The sequence below is a fragment of the Pinus tabuliformis genome, chromosome 6 (assembly GCF_031772625.1).
Source record: "Pinus tabuliformis cultivar Carrire ecotype Pingquan chromosome 6, CPIR1, whole genome shotgun sequence".
In the NCBI taxonomy this organism is placed as follows: domain Eukaryota; kingdom Viridiplantae; phylum Streptophyta; class Pinopsida; order Pinales; family Pinaceae; genus Pinus; species Pinus tabuliformis.
The window spans coordinates 1,965,917,311-1,965,931,437 of NC_142292.1; the positions used below are offsets into that span (position 1 = coordinate 1,965,917,311).

Consider the following 14,127-nt stretch of genomic DNA (forward strand, 5'->3'; position numbering starts at 1 on the left):
GAACACTCACTTAGAGTGTGCCTCCCCTCCATGTATACCTTCTAATTAAGAAAGACCTAAAGAAACCATTTGAAGTTGTTTTCATATTTGTATTTGTAAGGTAAAATATGTGTTATTATGATTCATCTGATTGATTTCTTTAACATTTTTTTGTTCATTTAAATTACATTTTGTAAGTAATACACAAGCAAAATTAATGCACAATAGAATAAAAACAATGATAATGATTTTATTTTTCGCAATAACTAATTCAAGTTTGTGTTGATGAATCACCCTAGTCATAGGCTAAGCGATCATATATCACTATTTATGCCATCAAGTTGATTAATGGGGTGCAAATTCACACACAATGAAAATGGAGCCTCTTGCCAACAACCTTGCCCAACTTTCTCAATCTCATTATTGTGACTATTTGTGAAAGTGCGTGGGTTGGGTGTTTTAGGAGTGTTGATATTGTTGCCTCAATTGGCTTATTTCTCTTTCACCAAATGATGTTAAGTTTCATATGGTTCCACTTGTCCTATTAGAAATCGAGAATACTCGAGGCTTGAAAAAAAAGAAATGTTAGATGGAAACTTATTATCTCCAATAAATAACCAACTTTCAATGGTTGAGGGCCACTAACTTCCATGGATGACCTGTTGCAAACCTTGATGTTGCATGACGTTTTGTTGTCACATATTGGCCAACTCACTCACTTAGAGTTTGTTTTGTCACAAGGCTCATGGAAATTTTAAACTAATTTCCTCTTATCATGATGACAAACTAACATGCGTAGAATAACCATCACTAGGGAAACATTAGCGCCATTCAATTTTTAGAGAGCTGCGAGTGAGGAACATACATTCCACCAAAGCCACGCATGACTTGAATCCAAGATGAACTACTATTATGTGCATTTGCACGTATCCAAAAGCACAAACATAAACTGTAACATGTCAATTGGTAGGACTTTGAACCTTCATGGGGGCTATATTAACAAGCACTTTTACTTAAGAAGCCACCATTAACAATAGTATGACTATTGGTTGTTTTTATTAAGATATTTTTACTATATTAGCAAGCACTTTCACCTACTCAAGATGCCATCACTGATACTAGAGGAGATTATTGGTTATTATATTGAAGATGTTTTTTTTTTAATGATGTCTTGTATGTTGTTCTTTACATTTTATCCAATTTAAGATATTGCTATAAAGTGTTAATAAATAAATCTATGATTTAATTTGGTTCATTTTTGGATCAATTTTTGGTTAACTTGGTTCAAAATTGGGTACATATTTTTAAAAACCATAAGTTTAAGTTGTTTAATTTGCAAAAATTAAATGTCTTAGAGGTTTTCCAAAGTGCTAAATCCATTTATTCATTCAAAACTGTATTTTAAATAACAAAAAATCACAATCTAAATAAAAATTATATTGCCAAATTCAAAAAAAAAACTTTAAAAATAATTATAATTTTATTAAATATTAAAAATATATACTTTTATGTTAATCCAACATCAGGTCAATTAAAAAAATATATATCATCCATTTAAAAAAAATTTAATACCTTTTCAATTTTTCATTTAGTATATAATTCTCATACGTTTTGGATGAAAATATATACACTCATTGACCACCTTATTTTATTTTTTTAAAATACCCTATCCATTTTCCTTTTAGTGTTTAATTCTCATACGTGTTGGATCAAGATATACACACTCATTGACAACTTTATTTGTTTATTTAATAATATGTCCTGGTTTAGTTTCGTGATTATATTTCTTTTCATTATTTAAATTTTTGCTTTTTCCATTTATTTGACGTGTATTATTATTTATTAGAAAATTAGATGTCTAGATTCTTAAAAACAATGTTATGAGGGAATTTTAATTCAGGTGAAGTAATTGATCTTGACTTAGGAGGTAGAATTAAATCAGAACTCTGAGATAGAGTATCTGGTGGAAGACTGGAGTGGTTTGATCCCCTACCTTGGTCATACCCGCCTCACTCTGTAGAGACCTACCTTGGTCATACCTGCGAATGCCTCACTTTGTATAAATGACATGTACACTTTTTCTGGCTAATGAAAAATATTGTTGACATCCTCTCTTGTTAATGAAAAACATTGTTGACATCCTCTCTCACAATTTCTGCGAATATGGATATTGGTCTCAATGAGATTCAGAGAGAGCTTCTTGATTCAACTCGAGCTCCAACAGCAGAACACTTGCCTAGGCCGCATTGAGCGCCACATTCCTTGTTTGTCTCCATCAGAACTGCCAAGTTCAAGTGCAAAATATCCTGAACTGCCATGGTCAAGTGCAAAATATCCCAAATATCCCTCTCCAGTGGAATCATTAGAGGACTATATGATGGAAAGTTCCTCTCTGTTATCATTTTTATAATGTTTATGTCAGGTAACATTTATGTTTATAATTATATGATTAGTAGATGGTTTCCCTACTATAAGTCTTATAAGACTTTGGTAGATAGATTCAGAGTATTTAAATTTTAAATGACATATAATATGGTTGCGTGGTTTAAAAACCTGATTTCCCACTAGACAAATTAAAGCCATCTAACAATTCTTATAATTGTAACTTGCAAAATTATAAAAATAAATAAATAAATAAATACTGCGAAACTTAAAAAACAATTATTATTATTTTTTAAACTCTACATGCACAAAAGGTCACCTCTATTTCACCTGAAAAAATGAACTCACGCAAAGTCTCAAGTCCATCACAAGTGCTATGAGTTCAGCCATTGCGTCATCATACAATCACCTGCACTGTTTTCCAAAAACGAACAAATCGGGTGTGGTATACACAATTAAAAGGAGTTGTCTATAATGTGACTTTTTGGAGATTCCGGTGACGGAATCTGGCAGAAGAAATTGGGGTTAAATCTTGATTTGTTGCAATTAAAATGGTTTTTTAACTGCATATTTGGATTCAGCACCCTAGAAAACCCCTGGGACGCTTTCATTGTGCAGAAACTAGCTATCAAACTTGCGATTCCAATAAATTCCTGCCGGATTTCGACAGGAAAAACCCGCTGGAAAGACTTTCAAAAAGTCGCATTATAGACTATTTCTATTTAAAATGCGTTGATTATCCTACAAATTGTGGGAAATTTATTGGTTTTTCCTAAAATGGAATGGTTATCGTACCAACAAAGAAATTTTTTATTTCTTTACTTCCATCGACTTATCAAATCCCTGAAAAGTTCTAAAGCGTATGTGGTAATTATGGTGAAATTGTCCATCACATCCACAAACCAATCACAATTTCGCAATCATTCAAAATTTGAAAATGTTGGGCGACAGTAACCACAGGGAATCCTGCTTTGAAAGTTGCCACTAAGACACGCGTGATGCTTGTATTATTTTATTGAGGTCGATGCGTTCAGCGCTTACGTCATCAGATCCATTATAAAGATCCATTATAAAATGAGTGAACCAAATGGATTCAAGTTGCTGGACACAATGGGGCGTACCCAGTACCCACTATCTCCAAAGTAATGTGGTGGAGTTGTTCAACTTTCCAGGTTGGCGTGTAAACGGCACCCAAATTTGGGAAAGATAGTTAGTCAACTTTCCATGTTGGCGTTCGAATACAGACTCCAAATTTGGAAATGTTTGGTTAAAATTGGCGATCACAAGAGATCCCTAAATGGAATTTCAAGTTCAATTTGTCCGACTTGCTAAAAAAGGAATAAATTTGTTCAAAATCCAACATGAAATATAAATATAAAAAAATACGTTTACATATCTTTAATAAATTTGTCAAAATTCTAACCGTGGGAACCGTGGGCTGTTTGTCGTGGGTATGAGTCGACGTGGACGATTTGTCCGATTTCCGTTCGTCGAAGCTAGACATTTGGATGACGTGGCATTCTTGGAACACAATGCTATTTACAGCAGATTCGGCGCCACGCAACCGCAAGGCTAATCATATTTTGGGATTTGGTGTTCGGATGCTTTAGAGGCTTCCAGGGTTCGAAACTCGTGAGAGAGCCCAACGGTGGCCTTTTCTTCACGAATTGAGCGTTCCAAATCGCAGATATGTTGAGCTCCGGTCAATGGAGCTACTTTAGATGGTGATGAAATTCGTTGACAGCAGTCAAGGCTGCTTTTCCTAACATGACAAGTCTCGGGACTCGATGTTTAGCCAAGGAAAATTCCGGCTGCTTTTCCTAACGTGACAAATCTCGGGGCTCGATGTTTAGCCAAGGAAAATTCTGACAAATAAATGGATCCTTGGATGTCGGAGTTGATTAATTTTGGAAATTCTTGGTATGACAGTGCTTTTCCGCCGTCTTTAATTTCCAGTCCATGCTCAGCAGCTTCTCCATTTGATGCGACGGCTGAAATTTTCGCTGCTCAGGACCGCCCATCCATTTCTGCATCAGCTCATGGCTCATGCTTATCCAGCGAATATTTAATGCCGGATTCGCAAATTATTTTGCGTAGCGAGTCTTTATCGGCGCCTATGCTGGATACGGTATGTTTTTCATCTGATCTCAGTGAAAAGACGGCGAAGGAAGCCACAGCTAAAAGTTCATCTGCTGGCCGTGCAAAAGCTGCTGAAAATAGCGGTTTTATCAAAGATTCTTTCGATGCCTTTGAGAAAGTAAAGCCGAGCAAGAATCTAAAGATGAGAGAATTCGCAGAGGACTCCTCTAGAAGCGCGAGCTCTGGAAATTACAATAAACAGTATGTTCAGCAGAAGGAGATGAAAAATTATAAGCATAAAACACATATCCATTTAAATTCCAGGGAAGAAGCCGCTAACGAGTCCCTTGTATCCATGCCGGTACCGCTTGGACATCGTTTGCTGCAGGCGCTCTTACACTTGAAACAATTTCGTCGTGAGAATGTTCTGGTACAAGTTTGGCGTCCAGTGAGGCACGCTAGCGGATTTATTCTCACGACTTGCGAGCAACCGTACGTGCTCGATGAGCGCAGTTCGAGTCTCATTGGCTATCGGCAAGTATCGACGGGTTATATATTTTCCACAGAAGAGACTCCGGGAGCTTTTTTAGGGCTGCCTGGTAGGGTTTTTCTGAGAGGCATGCCGGAGGGGAGTCCTTATGTTCAACTTTACAGCACAAGCGAGTTTTTAAGGTTAACTGATGCACGGGTTCATAATGTTCAGGGAACCCTTGCCGTACCAATTTTTGAGCCGGATACTCGATCCTGTATTGCGGTTGTGGAAGTGGCCACTACGGCGAATGAAATCAATTTTGCTTTAGAAATCGATCATATTTGCAGAGCTTTCCAGGTATGTTAGTTTTTCACAATCATATGTTTGGTTCATATGAATGGCTTATAAGAGGAGAGGATAATTGGACAGTGTAATGCACCTTTACTTAGAGTATGTATCAAAACTTTATATGTAATCAACTGTGATTACCAGTCTCGTTTTCTCGAGCATATAGAGTTGGCAAATCTTGCGACACTGGTGAAAAGCATAACAATAAACAGTACAACCAAGCCACGTGTATCCAAAATACCACACAGTCCATTACATATCACTTCACCAACGATCTAAGCCATTTACATTTCATTTGTTTCCCCTTGAATTTGAATAGCTTTCAAATCCTTACCACCCCTTCAGATCTACCTCTTGTTTAGACAGAAACTATCAACGAGCCAAATTTGGTCAACGGGGTTGAAAAAATACGTCAAGCTACAATGTTGGAGCGACAATGCTTTATGTTAGATAATGTACAGAACAGTAGCAGAGATTTTTGGGTGGCAAAATTAAAGAGAGGCATACAAATAGCATTGCATTGGTTTTCAAAAATAAATTTATATGTGAGTACGTCAAAAAGTAGTTGTTTATGTTCTTTCTTAATTAGTGAGTCATGCAAACGTCTATGTTAAACATAAGTTATGAGTTGATTTTATTCCATAATGTACTTCCTAACTTAAATGCTGATTGATATTACCATTAACTATATATTTTAATTTTCTTTTTTAATGGTCAAATGGATTAAGTTCTTTAAGCTCATTGAGTTCAGCCAGTGAACGAAATGCTACTGTAGCTCTATCTATTTGTAATCCTTCAAATATAGTGTACATCTATCTTTGTGGAGATGACAGTGTAAATCTATCTATTTGTAATCCCCCAAACAACTATCCCTCATGCATATCTCATCCCAAGATTCTCTCACATGCAATCCAAAATATAAATTGTGAAGCTATGCAAAAAGAAAAGTAATGCCAACCATAAGACATGTTCCTAATATAACTAAAGCCAAGAAATTCACCTCCCCAAACACGATCAAGCGCTGACTCTTCATTTTGAAAATTTTAACACACCTACCACAATTATAGAAGTTGTAATCAACTCAAAAAAGTTACTCATTTCTACTCTTAGGAACCTATTCCAGATTGCAAGACGTTGGCTTTAGGGCCTGTGATAACCAGTAGAGAGTCTCATCCACACCTACATGTTGCCCTTCTTGAGAAATATAGCTCAGACATGAACTTTTGCATAGGTTTAGTGTGAATGTCCTAGAAGTAATTTGAGATATTTTGAAAAGTAACTCTACTTTGTAATTCACTCGAGGATAAAATGAAAAGTTTTTTATTTAATTGTTGAGTCAACAAAGTGTATCATGCATTAATGACCTAGACTAGGATTGATCTCAACTGTACATCTCAATGACATATTAAAGTTTTGGTAGAATAGGGTTTTAGCTAAAAATATAAAGATAGGTCAAGATAGAGAGTTCAGACAAGTCTTTGTCGGACAGGGACAAATAGTTGAGCAAAGTTGAAGAGCGGGAGAGGAATCAGAGCATTCATTTGTACAACATATGTGTATAGTCGTACAGATCCATAGAATAGATCATATAGTCTTTCTTTCAAGGTGTTTCTTCTTTTCTTTTTTGTGCAGATCTGTTTCTAAGGTGATTTTGTTTAACCATGCAGTTGCTAGCTTGATAGACTATGGAGATTTCCTTCTAAGATTTTAATATGGAAAAGTTGAGTTTGAAGTAGAAATTACTTGTGTATGCATCAAACTGTTTTATGCTTTGCTATTTACTTTTCCATCTATTGTGCGATTCATTCTGTGGTCTAAAATTAATTTGTGCATTAAGTAAATTAAGAAGTTTATTTGTTTATTGAGATCATAAGGACAATAGTCATCTAGGGATGGAAATTTTTACATGGTATCAGAGCTATTTCTCTTATTTATCTTATTAAGGACAAGATACTAGAGGATGAATTCACTAGTGTGAAACTAGAAGTGAGTCATTTCCACATCTTTGGATGTGTAATATTCCTAATGGAATCTTTCAGTGATAACAAAGACAAACCATAAGATTCACAATGAAATTTTATTCAGTGAGGAACATGTAAACATAAATTTAAACACCCAAATGGCCAAATTTTATTAACCAAATATGCCGGAGTACAAGAAGTTGGATGAGGTGCACCTGGGCTTGCACAAGGCAAGCTACAAGCCTCAGGTGGATGATACAAAAGTGCCCAGCTGCTGTGATTTTCGCTGTTCCTAGAACACTGCTGTCCCCTCAAAATTGCACTACTGCCTGACTTCGGCCCCCGATTTACCCCCTCAAAACAACCCAGAAAATTCTGCAACTTTGGGGATGCACTCCTCTCCAAAAACCCAGAAAAACCTAGAAAGGGTTTTGCTTGGTTTTGACCTTTCAATTTCGACCCCTTGGGATTGGCCTTCCTCCAACATTGCAATTCACTGCCTGTAACTGAAAACTTCTGTAACTTTCTGCTACAAAGCTGAAAACCTCCCCAAATCAGTCTCCCAACAATCTCTCCACAACCCAGCTCCCCAATCCTCCGGTTAATCCTCCAACCAAGTGACCCCCTCTAGTGATTGTGCAGTCTTGAGTGAGGATGACGCAGGCTCTTCGACCAGCAACTCGAAGTGGGTGTTTGACTGGATTTCCTGCTGCAAATTCTCCTCTACAAAGTGGCAACTCGATATGGATCAAGGAAGCCCTCCTAGGGTGGCACTCGAAGTCCACCGAAGAGAGGGATGAGCTTCACTCCTTGGGAAGCTCTTGTGCTGAACAACACTTGTAGCTTAGCTAAACAACGAAAGCAACAATGAAATTCTCAAATGATCAAAAGGCCCCAAATGCTGCTCACTTCCTCCTATTTATGCTTGCTCCCTTGGGCCCCACGTGGGTCCCATCAAATATTTCGATCCCCACTTAGGAAAATCGAATTGCCTTCATGGGGTGCGTATTTTTGGGTGGGTGAGTGGCCCCCACAATCCACTAAAAGCACATCGACCCCCTTTTCCTAAGTTCTCCAACAAATTTGCTTATAGCCAAAAATAACAAAATTGCCAAAAATTGATTTTCTCCTCCCCTTGGGAAAATTTATTAGGAAGGGACATTACAGTCCTCCTCTCCCGGATATTGCTTGTCCCCAAGCAACTGCAAAACTGGATGCTGCAAGATTTGTTCACTTTCCCACGTGGAATCCTCTCCTAGCAAATTCTTCCATTTGACCAGGTACTCCCTGATCACACTGTTCCTCAACTTCTTCTCCCTGGTCTCCAATATGATCTCAAGCGTCAAGACCAAGTGCCCCTCATCATCCAAGGGAGGCAACTCAACCGCTGCTGTAATATGCTGCCCCAATGCCTTTTTCAGGCATGAAACATGGAACACATTGTGAATCCGGCTCTCCTTAGGTAGCTCTAATTTGTAGGCCACCTCTCCCACCTTCTGGACCACCTTATACGGTCCATAAACTGTGGGCGAAGTTTCTATGCTCCTTTCTGCTTGAGCAAAGATTACCTATATGGCTGTAGGCGTAATTAGACCATTTCCCCTACCTCAAAATGCCTCTCCACCCTGGGTTTATTAGTGTATACCTTTTGTTGATTCTGGGCCACTTGCAAGTTGTTCTTGAGAGCTCGGAGAATCTCCTAGCTCTCTTCCCTGCTGTTTCCAAACACCATGTCAGAAAAGGAAAGTGCATCATACCCATAAAGTGCTCGGAAAGGGGTCCTACCGATGGACATGTGATAAGTTGTGTTGTAGCAAAACTCCCTGAGGTGTAGCCACTTGACCCATGCTCTATGTTGTCCAATCTTGTAGTTGCGTAGGTACCCTTCCAGCCACTTGTTCACGATCTCTATTTTCCTGTCGGTTTGGGGATGATAGCTAGTGCTGGGTGTAAGTTCCATATCCACTAACCAGAACAACTCTTGCCAAAAAGCACCCCATAAGTCTGCTATACCTGTCATTCACGATGGTCTTGGGGAGACCATGCAACCGAAAAACCTCCTGAAAGAACAACTCAGCCACCTGGGAAGCTGAAGATCTCGATGAAATAGCAAAGAAGTGGACGAACTTGGTCAATTTGTCGACCACCACATAGATGCAGTGCTGCCCTTGTGTTGCCGGCTATGTCACAAGGTTCTTCGAACTTTAACCTTGAGGTTCGAATTTTGGCAAACCTCAAATATGTTTTGAGGTTCGACGAGCCTCATCGAACCTCGTAGTCAATGACCAAGTCCATAGATCAAAACTCATAACTTCATGTCACAATCCAAGCTTGTAATTTATCTTGTTGAAGTTTCTAAGTTTACTTAGTTAGAAATCCTCCATGCATCTTATCTGATTTATTCCTACCTACTTGTTATTTTACTTAACAAGTTATTTTACAATGTAAACACTGAAAATAAACACTAGTGCATGCTCAACATATTACATATCAACAACTAAAGGAAACAGAAACAATCACACCATATGACACCATTATTTTTGGACTAATGTCCCCGGAAAAACCCAATGTGGGAAAATTGATGCAGCTATCTGAGGGTTTTCTTATTAAGCAATATCAGAGTACAATCTGGGTGCCGAAACTGACCTACCCAACAGAGAATTTCCTTCGAAGGAATACCTCTCAGTTTCTGACAAATCTCCTGGTTGAAACCCCGGATAAACCTTCTGGCAGCTACTTAGCACAAATCTGCCCCAGAAACCCCAACGTTAGCCTCTCTCTGGACTGTGTCAGCCCCTCTTTGCCTAGCGCTGGCCCTGCATCACCCCGAATGGGTTTGCGTCAGCCTTAGGAGGCCATGCATCAGCCCTCTGGCCCTCTGCGTCAGCAATGCTGGCCTCTCTGTGGCTCTGCGTTGCTCTCGACTGCCTCTGGTGAGCCCTGGTTGGCTCTACGTCACTCTCCTCGGTTACTGCATTGCTCTCCTGGTACTATCTTTGCCTCTTTGTACTCAAATGCCCCTCAATTGCATCTCCCGATCACTAATTCTATCTCTCTTGGCAAACCTCGCTCTAGAGAATAGAATGACTGATCACTCTGGTGTATTCTCCAAGTGACCCTCAAGCTCCTCTTATACTTTTCCTGTTGACATATCAGCCGCTGAGATTAAGTCCCTAATCAACGGCTAAGATTAGATTTGGCTTGATCCATGTCTTTTGGACCATTTTAACACAGTTTCATATTAATACACATTAATATTTTACTTTCCCTGAGTTTAGACTTAGGGACTCCATTAAAAATATTAATTATTTTAATATCTCCTGAACTGTTTAGAATCTGCCCAAACCCTTTCTGGGTATTGGAGATCTCATGTGCCCCAACCTCTCCACCAAATTTTGTGGCTAGAGCACATCCGATGCTACCCCAAATCAACACTCCCTCTTAGCGAGGACTGTGCTCTAGCAATACTCCTCACTGAGTATTACTCTGATCATCCGGCATTGGTACCTGTGCTGATGCTAGGCCTGCTGCCCACCATCCTCTACACTGTTGTATCTTGTACTATTGCCCATGGTTCTGCCACTGCCACTGCTGCATCTGTACGACAACTCCCTCTGCATTTGCGCTGCTGCTGGTCCTTTCTCCCAGCACTACATGCGCACTGCACCTCCTCTCATCATGTTGCATCATGCTGCGCACTGCTGCACTGCAACTTAGTTACATAGAAGTAAGTAACTGATCTCCCAACTTGACCTCCCTGTTGGGCTAGAGACCCTCCTAATGTTGAAGCTCCCTCTGCTGCTGACAAGTGCTCCCTCTACTGACCTCTGCGCTGTTGCAACAACTCCCTGCATCTCGCATTGTTGCACATCTCTCTGTGTCATCCTGTACTGGTGCAACACTCCCGTGCCTCTCGCACTGTTGCAGCCTGCTAGCCTCGCATTGTCTCGGGACTCCTGCACTGTAGCTCTCTCTGTCGCTCCATCTGCATCCATCTCTACCCGACTCAGCTAGTCCTGCTACTCCTCTTTGGGACTCCTGTAGCAAGGTCTAATCCAAGAGGCTGGGTACCTCGAGGATCCTGCCCCTCATCGCCTGCAGTCTGCCTGACTACAACTCGATGTCTCCCCACTTTTGCTCAAGTGGTGCGTGTGCACTCATGGCATAGTCATCGTCTGTCAAAACTTCCTTCTCTGCCCGTGCTGGCACTGCCTTAGTCTCGGAAGACTCTCCCTTACTCTTTTTCCTTGGACACTTGGTCGCATAATGACTCAGCTCCCCACAGTCGAAGCACTTGATCTTGGAGAGATCCTTCTTCTTTCGGTTCTCCTACTTTCCCTTAGATGCTAGGGCAACATCTTCCTCCTCCTGCTTGACTTTGATCCCCTTGCTACTGCTACTCGTCTTCGACTGTCGTCGAATCTCTTCCTGGCGAAGAGCTTCCCACATCTCGTCCCAAGGTGGGAGAGTCCCTTTGCCTAGTATACTCTGGACAAATACCTCCCAGTCTTCTGAGACATCATTCAGGGTTGTTCTTACCATCAATTCCTGATCCGGTGTCGCTTCTATAGCAGTCAACTGATCTTGGATCTCATTCAGTCCTCCGAGGAAGGTATCAATCGGTTCTCCCTTCTTCATCTGATACGACCTCAAACGATTCACAAGTAGCATTCTTCTTTGCATAGAAGTATGCTGGTACAATTTATTGAGAGCCTCCCACATCTCAAATGTCGTTTCCTTCTTGGTTATGTGTGGTACTACATGATCCTTGACCCCGTCAAGGATGATGCTCTTGGCGCTCACCGTTGCCTCCTTGTACTTGTCGTTATCATTGGGGTCGACTGGGATAGCTATTACCTTCAAGGCGAAGTTCTTGACACGATTTTTGTCAAGTACGGATAAGATTTTGGCCATCCAGACTGCGAAGTTCGACGCTCTGTCCAGTCTATCGTGGTCACTTACTCCGTGTAGTGACATGATGCTCCTCTACTTCCCTCCTGGAAGTTCTTTGTTTGAATCCTCTGAGTCTCTACTTCCCGTCTGGAAGTTTTCTTCTAGACTCCCTCTGAGTCCTGATTTCCCTCCTGGAAATCCTTCTGTTGCTGTTGAGATGTCCCCTACTCTGATCGTCTTGTGCAACTGCACACTGATCTGGGTTCATCAGTTAGAAACCCTCGGTAGCAACCCCTTTTGGCCTTGCTCTCTCAGGTACAGTTCTGACTACAGTACCTCACCAACTCCACTCTGCAATATTCCCACAACGCAAGAGCTCCTAGGCTCAGCGCAATCCCGGCACCAGCAACCCTGCCTCCTTAGCCAACTGCATTAGCCCTCCCAGCTACTGCGTGAGGCTCCCTTTGCCTTCCTTAGCCTCTGCGCTGCCTCTTCTAGGCTCACCTTTGATGATGCAAGCACTACGTCACCTTTCCCTTATTGCTGCTCTTGTAGAAACAACTTCTGTCACCTCAGGATAGCTGTTTTCTGCTGCTGTCACTCCGCTCGGCTGATGTCCTTAACCCTCCTGTGATTTGCAATCACGCTCTAATACCATGTTGAAGTTTCTAAGTTTACTTAGTTAGAAACCCTCCATGCACTTTATGTGATTTATTCCTACCTACTTGTTATTTTACTTAACAAGTTATTTACAATGTAAATACTGAAAATAAACACTAGTGCATGCTCAACATATTACAGAGAAACAACTAAAGGGAACAAAAAAATCACACCATATGACACCATTATTATTGGACTAATGTCCCTGGAAAAAACCAATGTGGGAAAACTGGTGTAGCTATCAGAGGGTTTTCTTATTAAGCAATATCATAGTACAATCTGGGTGTCGAAACTGGCCTACCCAACAAAGAATTTCCTTGGCAGTGATACCTCTCAGTTTCTGACAAATCTCCTAGCTGAAACCTCGAATAAACCTTCCGACAGCTACTCAGCACAAATCTGCCCCAGAAACCCCAGCATCAACCTCTTTCTAGACTGCGTCAGCCCCTCTCTGCCCAGCACTGGACCTGCGTCACCCCGAATGGGTTTGCATCAGCCTTAGGAGGCCATGCATCAGCCCTCTAGCCCTCTGCGTCAACAACACTGGCCCCTCTGAGGCTCTGCGCAACTCTCGATTGCCTCTGCGTGGGCCCTGGTTGGCTCTGCGTCACTCTCCTCGACTACTGCGCTGCTCTCCCAACACTATCTCTGTCTCTCTGTACTCAAATGCCCCTCAGCTGCATCTCCCGATCACTAATTTTATCTCTCTTAGCAAACCCCTCTCTAGAGAATAGAATGACTAATTGCTCTGGTGTATTCTCTGTGCATGCCATCCAAAATGTTGCAGGCTTGCCTATCCTTGGAGTACTCAACCAATAGTTGACCCTTCCAATCCTGTGTGACATCCATCAAAGATAGAGTTGCGGGTCTCCTAGCGAGGGCATCAGCTACCACGTTGTGTTTTCCCTTCACATACTCTAACTCAAAGTCGTAAGCCTAGAGCTTACTCACCCATTTCTACTGCCTCTCCTCTAAGGACTGTTGCTCAAGGAGGAAGCGAAGATTGTTGTGATCCGTCTTCACTTTGAACCGGTTTCCCACTAAATATTGTCTGAATTTGGCCAGTGCATGCATCATTGCCAACATCTCCTTGTCGTACACAGAGTACAACCACTCGTGAGGCTACAATTTCCTTCTTTCAAATGCAATAGGATGGCCCCTCTGTGTCAAAACGGCCCTAATCCCTTCACCAGACGCATCACACTCCAACACAAATGGTCGCATGAAATCCGACAAGGCTAAGGCCAGACAGCTGCTCATGACCCCCTTGAGGCGCGTGAAGGCCTCCTCTACCACCTGCGTCCACACAAAAGCTTCCCTCTTCGTCAAATCCGTAAGAGGTGCTGCAAGCTG

The 14,127-nt window shown here is 41.1% G+C and overlaps 1 protein-coding gene across 2 annotated transcripts in view; it reads left to right on the forward strand.

Annotated features, from left to right (window-relative positions):
* Window positions 1-3,914: 3,914 nt before the first annotated feature.
* Window positions 3,915-14,127, forward strand: part of LOC149267052 (protein NLP6-like) — a 344,234-nt gene continuing 334,021 nt past the window's right edge. For both annotated transcript variants that reach the window (XM_089431358.1, XM_089431360.1), the window contains exon 1: window positions 3,915-5,269. In XM_089431358.1, coding sequence (XP_089287484.1) covers window positions 4,238-5,269 — 1,032 coding nt within the window. In that variant the 5' untranslated portion in view covers window positions 3,915-4,237. The remainder of the gene's footprint in view (window positions 5,270-14,127) is intronic.